Raw genomic sequence first — 22864 nt, forward strand, 5'->3', positions numbered from 1 at the left:
TTTAAACTCTTTTTTTGTAAGAAAAATAAATATTTGTTCTGCAGAATACAAAAGAAGATATTTGTTGGTAGCCAAACAACACCGCCCCATTGACTTGGCCCCAAAATGATTTCTCAACATATTTTCTTTTCCACATAAAAATGAACCAGAAGTTTTGAACCACATGAGAATATAATTTTTTGAGAGAATTTTTTTTGAGTGTTATTTTATACTTCTAATGCCCTTTATTGCAAAGAAAAATAAATAGTAAGCAGGTCTAAAGTAGCAGAACGGGTTTTTTCACGATATGATTTAAAAAAATGTAAAGGTGTCAACCAGTATATGTCAATATTAAATGTTTAATGTTTACTGTTTAATGAAGGAGGGGTGTCTTTAAATATCTAGACTGGCACCACAAAGACAATAGGTTTAATATCCAGAAGGGGATTGATGAACTACTCCATGAACGAGTATGACACAAACTGGGTAAAGACAGAATGGCTAAATGACCTGACATCATCTGCAGGTGTAGGCGGCAAGGTTGCTTGGCTGCCCAACAGTATGACGGGTTTCTTGGCTCGGCTCACCAGTTCCACACATCTTTGAATCTGGAAATGAATGAAACAACTTGAATACCGAGTCATGTAAATAAGATCTAATCTGCCGTGTCTGAAGTAAAAGTCACAGCTTTCTAGATCATTTCATTCTGCCCTGTTATGGTTCATGTTAAAGATGATGAGAATCAAATGAGATCTAATGTGACGCAACCATAAAAGCAATTAATAATACATCTCAAATGGCCATTAAACGATTGACAGGTCTCACCTCATCCTCTGTGGCCTGCGGGATGTGAACGGGAAGTGGGGAGGGATCACGGTTTTCCCAAGCTCCAGCAAATAAGTTAGATAAGTGATTTTTAAGATACCTGGCGGATAACAAACAAAAACACTTTCAACGTAAAAGTGATTGCCTTTCCTTTAATAATGAAATAAAGCGTAAGAAAATTGGAGGAAATAAAAAGTGAGAAATGTTTTACCGTGCAGTGATTTTGCCCATAAGACCTTTGGGAGTGTTTTTAGGGGCAAACTCTTTTTCCACCACATGGAAAGGGTACAGCGTGTCTATGGGAAGCTCGATAAACACTGGGCCTGTGAAATTGTTATACACATCAAACTGTACTTATGCACACAGAGTCAGGTCATGTACTCTCTAAAAAGTGTGATTCACTATATCTTAACTTGTCTGAAAAGTGACATGTTTCAATCACTCACAAAAATGATAAATGATTAAATGAAAAAATGGTCATTCGCAGCATTACCTGGTGTGCCAGACTGTGCCACGGCCAATGCTTTTCTCACAGTAGGAACGATTTCTCTCACTGTTCTCACTGAAGCACAGAACTTACAGAGGGGTTTAAAGAGAGACATCTGGTCAATATCCTGCAGGGCTCCTCTACCCTAAAAAACACAAAAATCGAATGTCAAGAGGAAGAGTGGTGGGTTATTCTTGTACAAATTGTAGATTTTCATATTTATAACAGATCACAAAACCATCACATATGACACACACTTAAAATATTACTGTTCGCTGTATTAACATAAACAATTAATGTCTTAAGCTAGGATCTCTTCTACGTTACACACACGACTCAACAGAATGTTCATATCAAATGTATTTTACAGTAAGATATACTATGTCTGCAACTTTTCAGCACCAATGAGAATTTATGGGATCAGATTGACAAAACATTCTTAGGAGGACAATACTCACATATTTATATCCACATCCTAATTTTATTTAAAAAAAGGAGTTTTATGTTCTTGCCATAAAGATCATCAGAAGTTAGAATAGCTTCACAGATGGGTCGAAATAAATTGATAAAGTGATTTTGTGTCCATAGAAAGCACATTAAATATAAGTAAAATGTCTTTTTACTTACAACGTAAAGTTTCTTGGACAATAAAGTCACAATTTGGTTGAAATACTGTTACATTGTCATTCAGCGTAACACAATATGTACAAATTCAGAATTTTACTTATTAAAATATATAAAATAATTAGGGGAGCATTTACATTTTATTGTGCTTTAAATATGTAAAAAAGATTATTGACCATTGGCCGAATTTTTTTTTTTTACAAATCATTAGCATTTAGTGTGAAAGTAACTATTCTCTTTTTATATGTGATAAATAGATTTTTGTGATAAATAGACTTATTTATTTTATGCTTAAACCCTTTTTCGTCAAAAATAAAAATTATTTTAGCAGTGCGGAATTTCATTTGAATATAATGATGATGATATAATGACATTCTTGTTCAGAGCAAGTCGAAACATTGAATGTCACAAGTATTCCGACAAATATAAAGTAACGACTTTATAATACAAGAATAAGTGTTCACAACATCATAATGCTAGCTAGCAGTTTACTTTTAATAGCTTATTGTTTGGCATCATACGTCTTCCAGAAGGAAATATTATGCGCAAACAATGGTGTCAGAGACTCCTCTATATTAAATTATGAGCGAAAGAATCCCTCCACAATAATTGATCATTAATGTCACTCAACACATCGTGTTAATATATACATGAGAATGCGATGTGCTTGTTACACTGAAAGGTTTGATAGATAAGTATACTGTAAGCTCTTGACCGGGCAAGTAGAAACAAAGCATGTCATTTTATTCTTAAGAAAAAATGAAGCAAACATTGAAGTTTCTTCTTTAGCTCCGTTCCTTAAGCTTCATCCCTGTACACCTGTTCTTCTGTTCATACTGAAATGAGATCATTTGCTTTGTTATTTTCTTTCTAGTGCGTTTCTTCTCTTCAACATGCTTCGTAAGATCCCGGGTAGAGCGGTTCAATAATAATATAAAAGTAATTGCTGACTTATTTGCTCTCTGTGTGTACACTTGTACTGGGCGGGAGGAACCAGGAGAGTTAAGATAAGCCTTGAGGTGAGGTGATGAATACACATCCAGTTTACTGTGTCAGAGATACATGGAGATAAAACCCTGTAATTTCATCACTACCACAATCTCATGAGTGCAGAGAAAGCATGTTAAGCATTCTTATACACACAGTTGTTGACAGACTCAATATTAAACTCACAACTTGCGCATGAAATGTTATATTCAAGTTTTAGAATTAAATTCATAAAATGATTTCTACTTTCAGAGCCTCACTGTTGCGGTCAGGGGGTTACCTCTGTGACGGACAGTTACCTGATATAATCTCACACCAATAGCGATATGAGGAACAGATAAGGCAGAGGTGTTCCAGCACGCCAGGCTGAGCAGAGAGTATGTAAAGTGCACCTTGAAGTAACTTTCTGACCTGCAGTAGAGTAGCAGCTGCACCACCGATAAGAAGCAGAGGAGATTCGGCCATCTGAGCGTTCTTCACCACAGTGACAGTGTTGGTCAGTCCAGGTCCGGCCGTGACTGCAGCCACACCCACTGTGCCTACAGGGGCAAAACACTAGATTATCACCATCTAACATCCTCATGCAACACGAAGGACCCTCTTGCTTTCTTAGATTTGTTCTTACCGGAAAGTCTCGCCACGGCATCGGCTGCAAACACAGCCGTGGCCTCGTGCCGCGTGTCTACGATGCGGATGCCCAGTTTCTCATAGGCCACCAGGATGGGCGAGATGTGTCCTCCCACCAACGTAAAGACGAATTTGACCCCGTGAGCCCGCAGGACCTCCGCCACGCTCTCTCCTCCATGCCGGGGACTCTTACTTTCTGTCTGGGTGTCACAGACGTTGACAGTTAGAATAACATTCCCTGGTGTATAATGCAACAATCTTTGTCACTGCGAGGGGAGGAGAATACGCCTCAAGAGAATAGAATAATAGACACATTGTCGGATTGTGGGAGTGGTGTTTCCCTGTCCTGATTTATGGATATCTGCCAAAACAGGTGTTCTGCACGAACGTGTTTACATGCAATGTTGCAGTAAAAACTTGCAGTGTTGGCAATACAACAAGAATGCTTAAGTGTCAAATAGGCGCATGAGATCAAAGACAGCAAGGCTTGTGATGCAGTGAGCTGCGCGTGCACACCTGTCACCAGTGGCGGCTGGTGAAAAATATTTTAGGTGGGGCTGTTTGTGTGTGTGTGTGGGCATCTGGGGGGATCCTCCCCCAGAATTTTTTTAATTTCATAGATGTGATTTCCTGCATTCTGGTGCATTTTAGTCCATGTCCCTTGCCTATACCAATAAAAGAACTCAAACCAGTCAATACCAATGGTCTAAAAAGACAATATTAATTGAACTGCCATGTAGAAATCAAGTCTCACAGGTAATGATAATGAACAAGTTACATCGCTCAGTGTCCAGATAGGAAAAAGTGAACAAAAAAAAAACAAAGCAAGCATAGTTACATTACTATTAAGATCAATATTTTAATGGCAAATGTGTGTGAAATGTGGTGTGGTGAGTGAGAGAGAGACTGAGTGAGTAAGAGAATGACAGCGTGTGTGTGTGTCTTTCAAAGTGAGTGAGTTGGAGAGATAGATGGAGGATGAGTGTGTGTGTGTGTGTGTGTGTGTGTGTGTGTGTGTGTGTGTGTGTGTGAGAGAGAGAGAGAGAAAAAGAGAGAGTAAAGAGTAGAGAGAGACTAAGATATGGTGTCTGTGACAGACTTGTGTATGAGAGAGGTAGATGGAGTGAATGCGGGAGGGTGTGTGTGTGTGTGTGAGAGAGAGAGGTAGATGGAGTGAATGCGGGGTGTGTGTGTGCGTGTGTGTGTGTGTGTGAGAGAGAGAGAGGTAGATGGAGTGAATGCGGGAGGGTGTGTGTGTGTGTGTGTGAGAGAGAGAGGTAGATGGAGTGAATGCGGGGGGTGTGTGTGTGTGTGTGTGAGAGAGAGAGAGGTAGATTGAGTGAATGCGGGGGGGGGTGTGTGTGTGTGTGTGTGAGAGAGAGGTAGATTGAGTGAATGCGGGGGGGGTGTGTGTGTGTGTGTGTGTGTGAGAGAGAGAGAGGTAGATTGAGTGAATGCGGGGGGGGTGTGTGTGTGTGTGTGTGAGAGAGAGAGAGGTAGATGGAGTGAATGCGGGGGGGGTGTGTGTGTGTGTGTGTGTGTGTGTGAGAGAGAGAGGTAGATTGAGTGAATGCGGGGGGTGTGTGTGTGTGTGTGTGTGAGAGAGAGAGGTAGATTGAGTGAATGCGGGGGGGGTGTGTGTGTGTGTGTGTGAGAGAGAGAGAGGTAGATTGAGTGAATGCGGGGGGGGTGTGTGTGTGTGTGTGTGAGAGAGAGAGAGGTAGATTGAGTGAATGCGGGGGGTGTGTGTGTGTGTGTGTGTGAGAGAGAGAGGTAGATTGAGTGAATGCGGGGGGGGTGAGTGAGTGAAGGGGATGGAGAACTCTTATTTGTACAGGAACTTTGCTCGTCTATCTTTCTGAGTGGCAAATCTCTCAATGACCCTTGTGTTGAAATCTGGAATGTCCCGTGTGAGTTTCTTCTCTATAGAGAGCATAGCCAGAGCGTTGAGGCGATCTTGTGCCATAGTGTTCCTAAGGAACGTTTTGATCCTCTTTAAAGTAGAGAAGCACCTCTCTGATTCTGCTGTTGTCATTGGTGTGGTGATGAGGATCTTGAGAAGACTTACAGTTTCAGTGAATGTGTCTTGAAGGTTATTTTCCATTACAACCTGAAAGAGAGCCAGTGCACCACTGCAACCCTGGAAGTCCTCATTTTCATAGATAAGGGACAGTTCTGTTTTAAGTCTGGCTTTGTCCAACATGGGATAGGCTTCCACCGTGGTTCCTAGTGCTGAATCTGGGAACTTTCTGCTGTGTTGTGGGAACAAGTCTCCTTGCAACAGAGTGGCACTGATGAGATGATTGGTGAAAGAAAACCTCTCCTTGGCATGGCTCATAATGGTATCACACACCTATGAAATTATACATAATTGTAGAAGAGTAAGCACAGAAAACATTAAGTTTTCACATTTCTCAGTTCAACAATACAATAAAATCAGCATATTCATAGCAGTTACAATTTTGTTATGAGCAAGTAAGTTTTATTAATTACAATACAGACACTAGCTCTCACTCACTCGCTCACTCGCTCTATTGGCGGTCTCTATCACTCACTCACTCACTCGCTTTATTGGCGGTCTCTATCACTCTCTCTCTCGCTCACTCACACATACACACCATATAGCACTAATTAATAAAATCACAAATGTGAAAAAAAAGTAGATAGATTTGACAATTCAGAATACAAAAATGTGCAAACAAACACAAATACATATAGGCTATAGAATACAGAAACAGAATTTCTATTACTGCTTACCTCTATTGCCAGATGCTGTTGCGTTTCTTCTCCCATTGCCCTCCGTCTCTTCGGGGGTGGTTCCTGTACGGGTCCCCTATACTCCTCATCCTCAACTAGAGAAGGAACGGAGTCCCTGATCCAAAATAAGTTTCACAAGTCACTGTCCACCCTGAAATTACTGTATCAGAAACCAACTTGCTGGAGATATAAACATAATTTTAATAAATCTGTATTAAAATATGTGCTATTGTTGTGTTGGGCCTAGTCAATGTTATCTAGATTCATCACAAATAAATTCACTAGTCTAACATGGTGGCGAAATTGTAATATTTATGATAGGTTCTGTTGTGCTAAGCCATGTGGATTTATGTTTTTATTGTTTAGGCTGCATAAGCATGTTTTTAGCCAATATGCAAAATCATAGCCTACCTGATCACCTGTATGCTGTGAGTGAACCTCTGGGTGATCCCTGCGATGAAGACAGAGTCTATGTTCCTCTTCTGCAGATGGTTAAACAGCATGTCTACATGTGGCATGATTTTGTGGAATAACGCCAGGATGAAACAGAAAACCTCATCTTCCAACATTCTCATACAACCCCCGGCCTCTCTCTTCGATATGGCATCAAAGTCTCCTCTGTCTCGAATGGTTTGGAAGCACTTAACCAGTTCATCTTTGTGCTCGTAAACTGTGTTAACAGCACGACTGTGGAAGTTCCATCGCGTTGTTGAAGCACCTGGAAGTCTGTGTGCCACCACTTCATCCAGCACTGCCGTTCGTTTGAATGACTTGGAAAAAAATGTAGAAAACCCCCCAATGTCTGAAAAAAACTGCCCGATCTTTGGGATGTTGCCTGCTGCATAATGAGGTTCAACTGATGCGCATAACAGTGAACGTAGTATGCACTCCCGTAGACGTCTTGCACTATACGCTGCACTCCACCTGTAGCACCCCTCATCACTGCGGCACCATCATAGGCCTGGGCAATTAATTTTCTCTCTTGTCCCGCAGGAAGGATGGTGCTCAGCCTTTCCAATAATGCAGTGGCAATCGTATCAGCAGTCGCATTTGGAAGCGCGATAAACTCAAAAAAACGTTGTTGAATGTTGTTGTGGCCATCTATGTACCGTAGCACAAGCACAAGCTGACAATGAGTGCAGATGTCGGTTGTCTCGTCTGCCTGAATGGCAATATAGTCCGACTGTTTCACCTCTTCCAGAATGCGGTCTCTGAGAACTGACAACATGCGCAGTCTAACAGTTCATTTTGCACGGTCTTCGAAGTGCCTTTAAAAACAGTGGCGTTCTCCAGGTGCACCTCCAACTCACAGTCGATTGAGGCCATAAGATCAATTAGACCCAGGAAAATGCCAGGGTTTTCTGATGCGTCACTCTCATCGTGACCACGCAAAGCAAGTTCAAAGGCACCACAACATTTCACGGCATCAATGATCTTTGACAAAATATGCCGATTCCTGTCCACCTCCTCGTTGTGCCTTCTTATGGCAATGCGGTGTCCCTCATCTAGCTGTGTGGCTATACTAATTCGGCCTAGCATGGCTAGCTTCACAGAGTTGTCCATATGCACTCTTGCCCGTTCATGTTTCTTAATGCGTTCTGACATATGTTTCAGGTCTGTCACCCCTGTCTGTGTCCACGAGCTATCACAAGCACTTGTTTTAAACAGTAAGCAAGGGAAGCAAAAGATTGCATTGGCGTAACCACAGCTAGTAAGCCAAACCTTTCGATCGAACCAACCTCGGGAAAAGGTTCTCTTGTAGGTTTTCTCCTTTTCTCGCGCCTTTTGCGTTATATTCACTTCTGGCTTGTCTGGTCCGAGTTCTTTTACAATTAGTTTTTCCGCTAATGTTCTTCTTTCGAATGGATACAGGTGTAGAGATTTTACTGAATTTGGGGCAAGATTAACTCCCACGACTACATTATTGATATTCAACGTCGCCGGCGCCGCCATACTGCACTCGCACTCCGCTCTGAGGTAAAAGGTAAAAAGTGGTGCACTGCTCTAATCTTGGTTAGGGATGTGCACATCGATGCTATAGTATCGATATATCGATACTCGAAAGCTACTGTTTAGGTATCGATATTTCATATAAAGTATCGATATCTTAATTAAGGCATGACTAAATGTTATCAAAGCTGTGCAGTGTTTATGTCAATCGGTGACGGTGTTTATAATGTTAAAACTTTCCAGCCGGCTGTGCGTGCGTGCGTGCAGTCTGTAGCGCGATGACGTAGTGGACTTTACCCACACGTAATTGATGTCATACCCGCATGCACTGCGGGTGTATTTTGATGGTGCAGCGCGAGTTGTGTGGTCACGTGGACGACGCATTCATTTTAAACAGAGCGGCACGATGGCAGAGAGGAAAAGTAGCGTGGTGTGGTGCTATTTTTCTACAATATTGCACGATGCAATATATGTGATAAAAAAGTGGCACACAGCAATAATACTAGCAACCTTTTTAAACATTTACAAACGACACACCCTGAAACTTATAAAGAGGTTGAACGAAACCAAGCTGCCCGTGCCCAGTCTTCCTCTGCCCAGTCTTCATCTGTCCGACAAAAGACGTTACAGGAGACTTTCCAGGGAGGCAAAAAGTATCCAGGTACAAAGAGCTGGTCATTAGTTAACCTATTACGTGTAATCCCTTGTCACTTGGTACAAATAGGCAAATAAAAATAAGTGTGTTTGTGCGCGCACACAAATGAAAGTTTGCGATAGGAAACTTCAGTACAGTTCAGTAATAGTTCTGTACAGTAAGTGTAACAGTTTGTCATGAAACTGCTCCGAGACTTAGAGGTGAGAGCCACTTGCAGCTTTATTAGGGGGTAATCCGAAGGCGTAATCCAAATAACGGGCAGGGGTCATACACAGGCAGGCAGTTCAAACAAAGCAACAAACCAAACAAAGAGACAAACCAAAACAAGCAGGGACCAGAGGCAAAAGGGTAATCAGGGAACAAGGCACAAATCCAGAAGACAGGGAATAGACACAGGTAACGCTCAGAAATGCAGACAGGCTAACAAGACTTCGCAGTGAGTGAATAAGTGCACATGGTATATATAGAGTGAATGTGAATGATATGCAGGTGTGTGTGAAATCAGTGCTGATGAGTCCGGGTAGTGCGTTATGGGAAATGTAGTCTGTGAGTGAATGATAAGTTTGATGTGGAGTGCCCTCTGGTGGTTTTCAAGGGCACTCCAGCTGGTGACCGTTACACAGTTCAAGAAAAATGGCCTGTTTAAAATGACAGTGAAAAAATGCACAGTTAATGTTTTTAGGATTTACGTTATTTCATCATCATTTTTGGAAGAATGTGGTTTAAACATTTAAATTTTTTGTTAAATTAACCTTTTATAATAAATATGTTATTAATGGCCAGTACAAGTCGTAATTTGTCTTTAATTGTAATTATATTCTATTATAAAAATGAAAAATTCTCATACACTTTAAAAATGATAGCAGTATCGGTATCGGTATCAGTATCGCTTAAATTTAAAGAAAAAATATCGGTATCGTATCGCATCAAAAAAAATGTGGTATCGCCCATCACTAATCTTGGTACTACAGGCGATATTTTCAGAGCCCCTAAACCTTAAAATTACACGACGATGATTGGCGAAATATAAACTTTTTTGCCTAGCAACCGGGGAACTATTGGCTTAAATTCCAGCACTGTAGGGCTGAGCGAACTGGAGCCCAGGGAAGAAAGCCTATTGGCTACTACTACTACACCAACATCCAAATATCATTCTGGAGAGTTCTAAACACATTCTAGAGTAAAACCATTAATATCATGTAATTAACACAGATTATTTTTCAAAATGAGAGATTATTAAAAGATTTTTTTTTTAAATACAAATAAAAAACTGGCAGGGAGGTCGGCACCCCAGCGCCCTCTATGGGCGAGCCGCTGCTGGTGGAGCGGCATGAATATGACGATGATCTGCATCATTCAAATTCACTCGATGCAATTTAAAAAACAACGGAAGTAACGGTCAACTGTACACTTCGCTTCACGACCAGCATCAGAAGAGTTCGTCTTTCACCTTTCGCTGAAACTTGTTTACAGGAAGGATGCCATTGAAATGCAAAGAACCGTCTGACAAAGAGACTTGTATTATACATCCGCGGAGTCGGGCCAGGTAACCGGAAAAATCTCATTTTATTAATAATGCACCACCACATTTAACCAAAATCTTGTGTTTTTGGGGGTCGGGGTACAAATCATTTGTATTAATGCTTATTTGAGGAGGTTAAATCATGAAAGGCATTCATTCCTTCCACTGGAAAAGGGCCCTGGACTTTTTGTTACTAGAAATATCTTTGCATATGAAGGAAAATGTGAAAACAAAATCATAAAGGAATTTAATTTGAGTTAAACTCCCTCTTTTGAACAATCGATTAATCGATAATCGTGTTTTTATATACGCTTTAAGATAAACCGTGTGCAATTTCAATACTTGAATCCATTGTAGAGTATTTTCTCCATATATTTACCAAAGACGGTTTAATAAAATGCTGTTTGAAACTGCCTCTGTTTACAACTTCATGTGAGGCATAGATGTGGATGGTGCATATACTACATACAGTATATAACCATCACTGATGTTTCAGCTCTGCTTCTGCAACACCAGCACACGCTGCTCACACGTCAAATGAAGCATCTATGTATACAGTACAAATGTTACATTTCAGCCTTTTTAAGGCATGAATAAATCATAATCACAGGAAAAAACCTTTTACAGATGCTATTTCAGTGCTAAAAGATGAGTGACACAACGACACATTATTGAATGCGGTGGGACTTTGAGTGAATTAGCTAACCAAGCAACATACAATAGATTTTGTGTTTCAAAGCCTTTTTTTTTTTCGCAGAAATGTATACCTGCTGTTCATGATCATCCTTACATCTTTCAACTTGTTTGCCATCCCTTTGGACATGGCCTTTTCTGAGGATATCCACAAAAGCTCACACAAGATTTGGTTATCTTTAAATGTCATCTCAGACATAGTGTTCTGTTTTGACATCTTGATAAACTTTCGAATGGGATTCTTCAAGGAACATGGTCAGGTAGGAAACCAGCCGTAACAGCGTTCTGGGTGAAAAACAAGAAACGAAATGAAAACTAAACCTTTGCATTAGCCAGATTACTGATGAACGCCTTAATAATGCCAATCACACATTTTTAGAAATAGTCCAGTTTAACTGATGACAACAACGTAAATATGATTATCTTACTTAGCTGCACCTGTCTATGTTTTTATATTCAAAACAGATTTTCAGTCCGCACTTTTTTGTTCCGTCTAGGTGCTCGTTCTTGATCCTCAGCTGATAAAGAAAGACTATCTAAGCTCGTGGTTTGTTCCAGACCTGCTGGCTGCGTTTCCGGCGGATGTCTTCATCATAATTTTGGTGAGTTTGCTTATTCGGCCTTATTAATATCAGTCACATTGATGATATCAACTATTCGACGTCTTACTATAAAACCATATTTGATTTGTTTCAGGAAAACTATCACGTTGACACGAGCTCGCTGGTGGCCTCAAAGATCATGAGGATCCTCATGTTTGTGAGGATTCTGAGCATGATACGTCTGCTCCGTGTCCCGAAACTCACCAGGTTTTTCTTGGAACTTGAAGAAGTAAGGAATAGCCAGTTTCTTGCATACAAAAGTAGACATTTTTGTTGTTGTATGGAGTGTGATTGTAATGGTTGCATGGTGTTTTCGTACGTGCTTGTAGGATTTACACATCCAGCTTGTAGCAGTGAGAAGACTCTTTAGAACCTTGTTTGTTGCAGTGGTGCTGTTTCTTATTATGCACTGGAACGCCTGCATCCAGTTTTTCCTCTCCGGGCTGGGTGAATTTCCACCTGATAGCTGGGTCACACAAGAACACCTCCTGGTAAATGGTACATGTTTTTTAATATGGTGAGAAGTCACGTGAATTGAATGCCTGTTTTATTCTTTTTTTGACACATTACGTAGAATGCCTCAATTGGAGAGAAGTACTCATCTTCTTTCTTTCGTGCATTCTGCCAAATGACCGGGACACTATGTGGAGCTTCTGACCCTCCGACACGTACGTCACACTTCCAACATGCATTCGAAATACTTAAATTCAGCGATGCTTGCATTTAGACGAACTCAGGGCTTTGACCAAATCCTTAACAATAAAACTTACCACAACCTAGTAAAAGCAAGCAGCACTCAAAAAGGATGTAAAAAGATGCAATAATGGCGTTTGCATGGATGTGTTTCTCTGATTTGTAGGTATTGAAGAACAATGGGCCGCCATCATAAGTATTGTGATTGGCCGATCGATGTTTATTGCACTTGTTGCATGGCAGATAGCAACATTTGCAGCTAGCAATGCGAACGTAAAAGAGGTGCTCTTTTGTAACATTTGCTCATTTTTATTAAATGAACTGAAGGTACGTCAGATAATATAATGGCATATTTGATATGTTACATCTGTAGCTGAAAAACTTCGAACATCTGCCCAAGGCATTGCGCAAGCGTGCCATTGCAGGCTACAGATGGCAACAGAAAAGGAGCTGTCTTGGCCTCCTGCAAGAATCGCTAAAAAAGGTTTGTCAAATTGAGAAAGTTAGATTTTTTAAAATATGAACTGATGTGTGCAGTTATACCATTTTGTCAAATGTTGTCACTGACCGATCAAAAGAGTGTAAATGTGTATACCTTCTAAACGTTTATTTTGTTCATGTGTAGGAGCAAATTAGCATATTCATGAGCTCAAAGCTAAAAGACATTCATGTTTCGTACTGTAGGATGTTATGAAAGTCATGTGCCCAAACTTGATGAAGGGATGGCTGTTTGCTAGTGGCGATGTCACGCTGATCGAGGCCGTTCTGATGAAGCTGGAGTGCGAAATCTTCCAGACAGGCGACATCATCATCCAACGGAACGGTCCTGCTGACAGGATGTTCTTCATCGAGCGTGGACGGGTACACGAGGAGATCAAGTCTTTCCAGCAGGAGCTCTTGTCTGGAGAGTACTTTGGAGGTGGTGTATGAGAAACTTGCTTTAATTCAGTTTGAACTTTACAGAGACACACATCATATCATTTTTACCAAGAACTTCCTACTTTTGACAGGAAGCTGGTAGAATGTGTGAAAGAATTCAGACATAATTCGGACAACTTGGAAAACGACCGAAAAACCTTTAAGTGTGCCATTGGTATATTTAAAAGAAAATATACATACAGTATATACTGTACCGCCAGTCTACTTTTTATGTTGACTTACTGTAGATCTACTTGTTTTCATCATTTGATGGAGAAATGCCGTACTCTATTAAAGTGTTATGACGTATTTGGCTTGTAGTTAAGTTTCTTGCTTATATATTGAATGTTTTTTCTATTTGGATTTCTCTGTTATGTCTTTGCAGAGATCAGTTTGCTCTTGGGAGGACAGCAGCCTGCTCAACTTCGTGCCTTAAGTTCCTGCACACTTTTTTCCTTGTCTGTGGACAAGCTGCAGGAACTTGAGAGGAGCTTTCCTGATGTGATCGCTGATCTGCGGGAAGCGGCTCATCAGCACCTTTCAGATATCGAGCGTACGAAGCCTTTTCAAAGCAGTCAGACTGGGTGTAGTGGCTTTAAAAAAAGTCTTTATGCTGAAAAAACAATGCGAGTGACGTTACAGTCCATTTAGCAATGCTCAAAACAAAGCTCAGAAGTTCAGCTTATGTTGGTGTATTATGTATGCATTAACTCTCTGCTAAAGTGTTTTGTTTGTGTGCTTTACAGAAGGTGCTGCGGAGGATGAAAATGAAGATCAAGTGTGAAGAAGATGGAGTGCTTATTAATTAAAACTAAGAAACGTTCACACACTTGTCTCTGATTTTTTGGGCTTCGTTGGTTCTTGTCAATACTAGTGTTAACATATGGAAACATTTAGTGGTTTGCCCTTTAGTGCTCAAGTCACAGTTTTGGCCATCTTATCTTTTAATTTGACATTATTTGAAGATGAAAATACCTTTGCAGTAGTGTAATGCTATGGAGGAAGGAGAAAGTAAGCGGGATTATAAATCCACATTTGGTGGTTATGACCTAAATCAGCTTTAAAGCGATCCTGGTTAAGGCCTTTGGTCCTAAAGCGGCTTCTTCAAATGCTCCAGAGACTCAGCTTGAGGCCGGACCAAGGAGACCAGGTTGTCCAGCAACCTTTACCAGAATCATCTTCTCCACTGGGAGCCCACTCACAAGCCCCAGAAGCTTCTGAATATCAGAAGGCGTGAAATAAGATGCTGTTCTCAATGATGTTTATGAGTCTTTCGTGATTTTATTGCAATCAAAACATCTTGATGAATTATATGACAATACCTAAATGATTCTGTGAATCACAAACCTGAGGAAAAGAACTGTGATATAGAAAGGTCTCAGATTGAAAAAATACAGACTACTTATTTCCAGAGGTTCTTATAAATATATTTTACGGTAATACTTAGATTAAAACTAACATGTTTCTAAACTTCAATTTGATGATCCACTGATTCCGTCATACAGTAAGCATGCACAATAACTGTAACTGCAAAGTCATGGTCTTCAGTTTCAGGCACACCGTTGAATGAAAAAGATTCAACACTATTGCATATATCACACAAGCAGCCACACTAACACACAGATCAGTCCTTCATTGTCATATATTAATGTGCTTGGAAAACATGAAATAAATATTGAAAGGACCACAACATTTCTGATCTTCCAAAGCGACACACTAAGGCACTGCTGCTCCTTAAGGAAATGGGTGAACTTCAAGAAAAAAAACATGTCCAGGCCACCGTATACAACTTATATTTTTCTTAAATAAAAATTTTTTGCGATTGTGACATTGTGACCTACTTTAAGTACATTAATAAAAAAAATTCATTGTTATGGGTCCTGTATAGGAGGTTTCAATAATTCTCATTATTCTAAATGGTGATTCTCATACTGTAATACAGTACGTAATATAAATAAAATAAGCATAAATTAAAGCCAGTACAACAAATTCTACAACATGATACTTGTCAAATTAAGTATTACAAGAAAAAAATAAGCCTTATTTCCCCAATACAACACTGAGACATTGGGTAAATGTATGTGCTTACTTATAAAATAATGTCACAATGTAAAAATGTATTAAACATCAGCTCTCTTTGAGCGAAATATTGTCTTATTTCTGGTGGAGAGAAAGATGACCACAACATGTCCTTTTTCTGAGTTTCACCCAATTTAACTTTAAAAACTGTCCTAGTTACAACACCGCTGCAATCTGGTATGTTGTTGCACACATTTGATACTCTGCTTCCATTCCAATAACTTAACTTCTTTTTGTTTTAACAAAATAAATTGTCAGTGTAGAACCCTTTTTTAGTAGTGTATATGTACTGTATGTATACACAGGTTATAACTTAAGTTATACAAATATGATGTAGCTGTAATCCGCTGAGCGGCTAAACTGGGAGTGCTGTATTTGTGACGCATCAAAAAGGACATCATACATACAAAAAACAGAAAGCTTTCCAATACTCCAATTATTACTCCACAAACATGTTGCAAAAATAAATTGCTGGTCAACAAAGAGTACACTTACTCCCCATTCACCCCCTCCTGACCCACAACAGGTGAGCAGGTGCCCGATAACCACTTCCTACATATCTCACGACCCCTCCCAAATCATTTGACGCATTTACCATTTCATGTCCACTACAGATGGATTTTGATTCTAGTTTATTTAGTGCAGAGCTTTTTAAACTTCAAAAGGTCCCAAAAGATATACATATTTTATACACAATAAAGTACAGTCTCTTTACAAAACATTGATCACAAGATTGTAAGTGTGTAATGTAAATGATGTGCCCAAATGATAAAATACTGTAGTAGAGTATACTATAATATTTACTATAGTAAACTGTAGTAAAATGTCAAGATACTCCGGTATAGGGTGTTCAATTAAGTATAGGCCTATTACAGTTAATGAATTAAAACTAGTTAGATACTATAGTTAATACTATAGTACAGAGAATTTTATTTTCATTAATGTATTATACATTATGTATTCAGGAAAGAAATTAAACTGCACTTCTTCACCTTGAATGGCCACTGTTGGTTTCCAGAACATGTCCGAGTTCTTCAATAGCTGACTTCTGTCTCTGTTAACTGCAATGATTTTACTCCGTCGGTTCAGCACCCTTCCATAACCCAATCTGAAGTCACACACTGTGCCTACAAACCAAAACAAATCATGTATTGACATCTAGAAAAAGAATAGCTTAGTTTTCTAAGCATTCCGAACAGTATAAAACCATAGAAAATAAAAAGACACTAGATGGCGCTGTTACTCACCTGCCAGCAGCACAAGATCAGCATCTTTCAAGGCATCTCTCCTGTTCTGTCTGATGTGCAGTAGACTGTTCTTTCCCAGCATGCCCCGAGACATCCCACCCAGGAAGCAAGGAATGCCTAAAGACTCTAGGGCCTTTCTGTAAGACACACATCCAAAAAGAGAGTTCAAACTTCAACCATGAGTTACATGTCCGGGTGCTATAAATCAATAATTGTTGCCGTTTTTGGCTCATGCTTACACAACTAAAGCATTATTCTATATGATCAATTTATTCAATACATACAGTAACTGTGTTGGTTGCATATGGAGCATAAAAACCCTTTGGACCTAAAGCAGTGGTTCTCGAACTGGGGGCCCCAAGATTGATCCAGGGGGACACGGAATTTGTATCATACTTTTCACGCAATCAAACACTAGAAAAATAACCAAAATTATTTATGTTTCAGCATTGTATAACTGAATATGTTTTTGGTTTCTTAAAATTCTAGTTTAGGATTATGCGACTTTATTTTGGGGAGGGTCGAAAATGCACTGAACAACAAGGAAAACGTTTGAGAACTACGGACCTAAAGGGATAGTTCACACCAAGATTTAAACTCTTTTTTTGTAAGAAAAATAAATATTTGTTCTGCAGAATACAAAAGAAGATATTTGTTGGTAGCCAAACAACACCGCCCCATTGACTTGGCCCCAAAATGATTTCTCAACATATTTTCTTTTCCACATAAAAATGAACCAGAAGTTTTGAACCACATGAGAATATAATTTTTTGAGAGAATTTTTTTTGAGTGTTATTTTATACTTCTAATGCCCTTTATTGCAAAGAAAAATAAATAGTAAGCAGGTCTAAAGTAGCAGAACGGGTTTTTTCACGATATGATTTAAAAAAATGTAAAGGTGTCAACCAGTATATGTCAATATTAAATGTTTAATGTTTACTGTTTAATGAAGGAGGGGTGTCTTTAAATATCTAGACTGGCACCACAAAGACAATAGGTTTAATATCCAGAAGGGGATTGATGAACTACTCCATGAACGAGTATGACACAAACTGGGTAAAGACAGAATGGCTAAATGACCTGACATCATCTGCAGGTGTAGGCGGCAAGGTTGCTTGGCTGCCCAACAGTATGACGGGTTTCTTGGCTCGGCTCACCAGTTCCACACATCTTTGAATCTCGGAATGAATGAAACAACTTGAATACCGAGTCATGTAAATAAGATCTAATCTGCCGTGTCTGAAGTAAAAGTCACAGCTTTCTAGATCATTTCATTCTGCCCTGTTATGGTTCATGTTAAAGATGATGAGAATCAAATGAGATCTAATGTGACGCAACCATAAAAGCAATTAATAATACATCTCAAATGGCCATTAAACGATTGACAGGTCTCACCTCATCCTCTGTGGCCTGCGGGATGTGAACGGGAAGTGGGGAGGGATCACGGTTTTCCCAAGCTCCAGCAAATAAGTTAGATAAGTGATTTTTAAGATACCTGGCGGATAACAAACAAAAACACTTTCAACGTAAAAGTGATTGCCTTTCCTTTAATAATGAAATAAAGCGTAAGAAAATTGGAGGAAATAAAAAGTGAGAAATGTTTTACCGTGCAGTGATTTTGCCCATAAGACCTTTGGGAGTGTTTTTAGGGGCAAACTCTTTTTCCACCACATGGAAAGGGTACAGCGTGTCTATGGGAAGCTCGATAAACACTGGGCCTGTGAAATTGTTATACACATCAAACTGTACTTATGCACACAGAGTCAGGTCATGTACTCTCTAAAAAGTGTGATTCACTATATCTTAACTTGTCTGAAAAGTGACATGTTTCAATCACTCACAAAAATGATAAATGATTAAATGAAAAAATGGTCATTCGCAGCATTACCTGGTGTGCCAGACTGTGCCACGGCCAATGCTTTTCTCACAGTAGGAACGATTTCTCTCACTGTTCTCACTGAAGCACAGAACTTACAGAGGGGTTTAAAGAGAGACATCTGGTCAATATCCTGCAGGGCTCCTCTACCCTAAAAAACACAAAAATCGAATGTCAAGAGGAAGAGTGGTGGGTTATTCTTGTACAAATTGTAGATTTTCATATTTATAACAGATCACAAAACCATCACATATGACACACACTTAAAATATTACTGTTCGCTGTATTAACATAAACAATGAATGTCTTAAGCTAGGATCTCTTCTACGTTACACACACGACTCAACAGAATGTTCATATCAAATGTATTTTACAGTAAGATATACTATGTCTGCAACTTTTCAGCACCAATGAGAATTTATGGGATCAGATTGACAAAACATTCTTAGGAGGACAATACTCACATATTTATATCCACATCCTAATTTTATTTAAAAAAAGGAGTTTTATGTTCTTGCCATAAAGATCATCAGAAGTTAGAATAGCTTCACAGATGGGTCGAAATAAATTGATAAAGTGATTTTGTGTCCATAGAAAGCACATTAAATATAAGTAAAATGTCTTTTTACTTACAACGTAAAGTTTCTTGGACAATAAAGTCACAATTTGGTTGAAATACTGTTACATTGTCATTCAGCGTAACACAATATGTACAAATTCAGAATTTTACTTATTAAAATATATAAAATAATTAGGGGAGCATTTACATTTTATTGTGCTTTAAATATGTAAAAAAGATTATTGACCATTGGCCGAATTTTTTTTTTTTACAAATCATTAGCATTTAGTGTGAAAGTAACTATTCTCTTTTTATATGTGATAAATAGATTTTTGTGATAAATAGACTTATTTATTTTATGCTTAAACCCTTTTTCGTCAAAAATAAAAATTATTTTAGCAGTGCGGAATTTCATTTGAATATAATGATGATGATATAATGACATTCTTGTTCAGAGCAAGTCGAAACATTGAATGTCACAAGTATTCCGACAAATATAAAGTAACGACTTTATAATACAAGAATAAGTGTTCACAACATCATAATGCTAGCTAGCAGTTTACTTTTAATAGCTTATTGTTTGGCATCATACGTCTTCCAGAAGGAAATATTATGCGCAAACAATGGTGTCAGAGACTCCTCTATATTAAATTATGAGCGAAAGAATCCCTCCACAATAATTGATCATTAATGTCACTCAACACATCGTGTTAATATATACATGAGAATGCGATGTGCTTGTTACACTGAAAGGTTTGATAGATAAGTATACTGTAAGCTCTTGACCGGGCAAGTAGAAACAAAGCATGTCATTTTATTCTTAAGAAAAAATGAAGCAAACATTGAAGTTTCTTCTTTAGCTCCGTTCCTTAAGCTTCATCCCTGTACACCTGTTCTTCTGTTCATACTGAAATGAGATCATTTGCTTTGTTATTTTCTTTCTAGTGCGTTTCTTCTCTTCAACATGCTTCGTAAGATCCCGGGTAGAGCGGTTCAATAATAATATAAAAGTAATTGCTGACTTATTTGCTCTCTGTGTGTACACTTGTACTGGGCGGGAGGAACCAGGAGAGTTAAGATAAGCCTTGAGGTGAGGTGATGAATACACATCCAGTTTACTGTGTCAGAGATACATGGAGATAAAACCCTGTAATTTCATCACTACCACAATCTCATGAGTGCAGAGAAAGCATGTTAAGCATTCTTATACACACAGTTGTTGACAGACTCAATATTAAACTCACAACTTGCGCATGAAATGTTATATTCAAGTTTTAGAATTAAATTCATAAAATGATTTCTACTTTCAGAGCCTCACTGTTGCGGTCAGGGGGTTACCTCTGTGACGGACAGTTACCTGATATAATCTCACACCAATAGCGATATGAGGAACAGATAAGGCAGAGGTGTTCCAGCACGCCAGGCTGAGCAGAGAGTATGTAAAGTGCACCTTGAAGTAACTTTCTGACCTGCAGTAGAGTAGCAGCTGCACCACCGATAAGAAGCAGAGGAGATTCGGCCATCTGAGCGTTCTTCACCGCAGTGACAGTGTTGGTCAGTCCAGGTCCGGCCGTGACTGCAGCCACACCCACTGTGCCTACAGGGGCAAAACACTAGATTATCACCATCTAACATCCTCATGCAACACGAAGGACCCTCTTGCTTTCTTAGATTTGTTCTTACCGGAAAGTCTTGCCACGGCATCGGCTGCAAACACAGCCGTGGCCTCGTGCCGCGTGTCGACGATGCGGATGCCCAGTTTCTCACAGGCCACCAGGATGGGCGAGATGTGTCCTCCCACCAACGTAAAGACGAATTTGACCCCGTGAGCCCGCAGGACCTCCGCCACGCTCTCTCCTCCATGCCGGGGACTCTTACTTTCTGTCTGGGTGTCACAGACGTTGACAGTTAGAATAACATTCCCTGGTGTATAATGCAACAATCTTTGTCACTGCGAGGGGAGGAGAATACGCCTCAAGAGAATAGAATAATAGACACATTGTCGGATTGTGGGAGTGGTGTTTCCCTGTCCTGATTTATGGATATCTGCCAAAACAGGTGTTCTGCACGAACGTGTTTACATGCAATGTTGCAGTAAAAACTTGCAGTGTTGGCAATACAACAAGAATGCTTAAGTGTCAAATAGGCGCATGAGATCAAAGACAGCAAGGCTTGTGATGCAGTGAGCTGCGCGTGCACACCTGTCTGCCATCCCCTGGGATCCAACCCACAACCTTGCGATGTTTACACAATATCTTCCTCTTACCACTGAGATACAGGAAAGCTAGATGCAGCGAAACCAGTTTACCGGTTTAGTCACGTGACATTGGACATATACCCTAACATTAGAAAACCAAATGCCAAGTGCTGCTGTGAATAGAGATTTCCCTCTTCTCCCTAACTTTTGTCTGTCTATCACCATCTATGTTAGAAACTAAATGTTTAACCGGCTGACACGAGAGAGCGTGAATGGCTGAGGTACAGACTCAGGTTTACCGGGAATGTCTTGGCTTCTCTCATGATAGATCCGACTATATGCTTGCAGATCTTATAGATCCAAACTCCAGTTTGGCTAGTTCTCTCTTCGTCAGGAAATGACTAAATCAGAAAATATGAATACTGTGAACGAACCACCAGGTAGATACAGAGATGAAGGGAAGAACAGCAGGCAGGAGATGATGTGATGTTGAATAAAATGAAAATGATTTATTTAATAATCTCAGTTGTGTTCAGTCTCTGACTGCACAAAGATTCAATAGGTATTATTATATGAACCTAATGTATGTATGTTTCTACTCAGACCTGTCACTCACCTGAGCCAGAAGAGGAACTTCACACCATGGAAGCACATTCAGTTCCTAGCATTGTAGAGTCTGTCGGTCATCAGGGGCCTGAAGTGATCCTGGACAGTATGGCTTTGACGGAGGAGGAACGGAAGGCCATTCAGGAGGCAACAATCGGTCAGCGCGACAATCCAAAATGGCTTTTATTTAGGAGAGGGAGGCTGACTGCCAGCAACTTTGGAGACGTCCTTATGTCAAGTGATGTGACTGGTTCACTTCTTGACAAGGTGTTGGGAAAGCATCAAGCCCTGGAGGGTAATCCAGCTGTACAGTGGGGTATTGAGAACGAGCGTAATGCCATCCAGACATTCACCACTTCAACTCAGAAGCAAGTCCAGGAGTCCGGCTTGTGGCTTTCTCCGTCAGGAGTGTTGGGAGCGTCTCCAGATGGTCTGGTGGGGTCATCTGAAATATTGGAGGTCAAGTGTCCCTACAATCCAAGAGACATGACAATAAATGATTCAGTGAAAATGAAGGGCTTCTGTCTCAGTAAGAAAGGAGATACTAACAGCTTGCGCAAAGACCATCACTACTGGCACCAAGTACAGGGGCAGCTACACCTCACTGAAAGACAAACCTGCTACTTCGTTGTGTGGACCACAAAAGACCACGTCATTATACCCGTAGCCCGAGATGACGCTTGGATGTCAAACCTGCAGGTCCTGGAAAACTTCTTTAAAACCAAGATGCTTCCAAAGATGATGTGAGAAAAGTCATTTTATAATAAATATATAGTTTAGAAAGAGTCCCCGTTATTAGAGAGTTGACTCAAATATGATTATCATAAAAATGTATGTAAGGTAATGTTATTTGGGATATAAGATGGTTATTGTTAATAGTTGGTGGGTGGAGTCTCCTGTTTGTGTTGTTGTGTAATCCATTTTGTTAAGATTAAAAAAAACATTTAAAAAAATCTGAATAAAAAAGCTGTTGAATGATAA

General features: G+C 39.7%; 1 protein-coding gene across 1 annotated transcript; it reads right to left on the reverse strand.

Annotated features, from left to right (window-relative positions):
* Positions 1-16637: 16637 nt before the first annotated feature.
* On the reverse strand, positions 16638-21600 carry LOC306902949 (2-hydroxyacyl-CoA lyase 2-like; the record flags this gene model as incomplete). The annotated part of the gene is made up of 6 exons (XM_079471870.1): positions 16638-16782; positions 17726-17823; positions 18041-18140; positions 18252-18363; positions 18534-18672; positions 21577-21600. 6 exons carry the CDS (start codon positions 21598-21600, stop codon positions 16638-16640), a joined length of 618 nt encoding a protein of 205 aa, XP_079327996.1.
* Between the last annotated feature and the right edge of the window lie 1264 nt (positions 21601-22864).

Source organism: Barbatula barbatula (genome assembly GCF_947034865.1).
Source record: "Barbatula barbatula genome assembly, chromosome: 2".
NCBI lineage: Eukaryota > Metazoa > Chordata > Actinopteri > Cypriniformes > Nemacheilidae > Barbatula > Barbatula barbatula.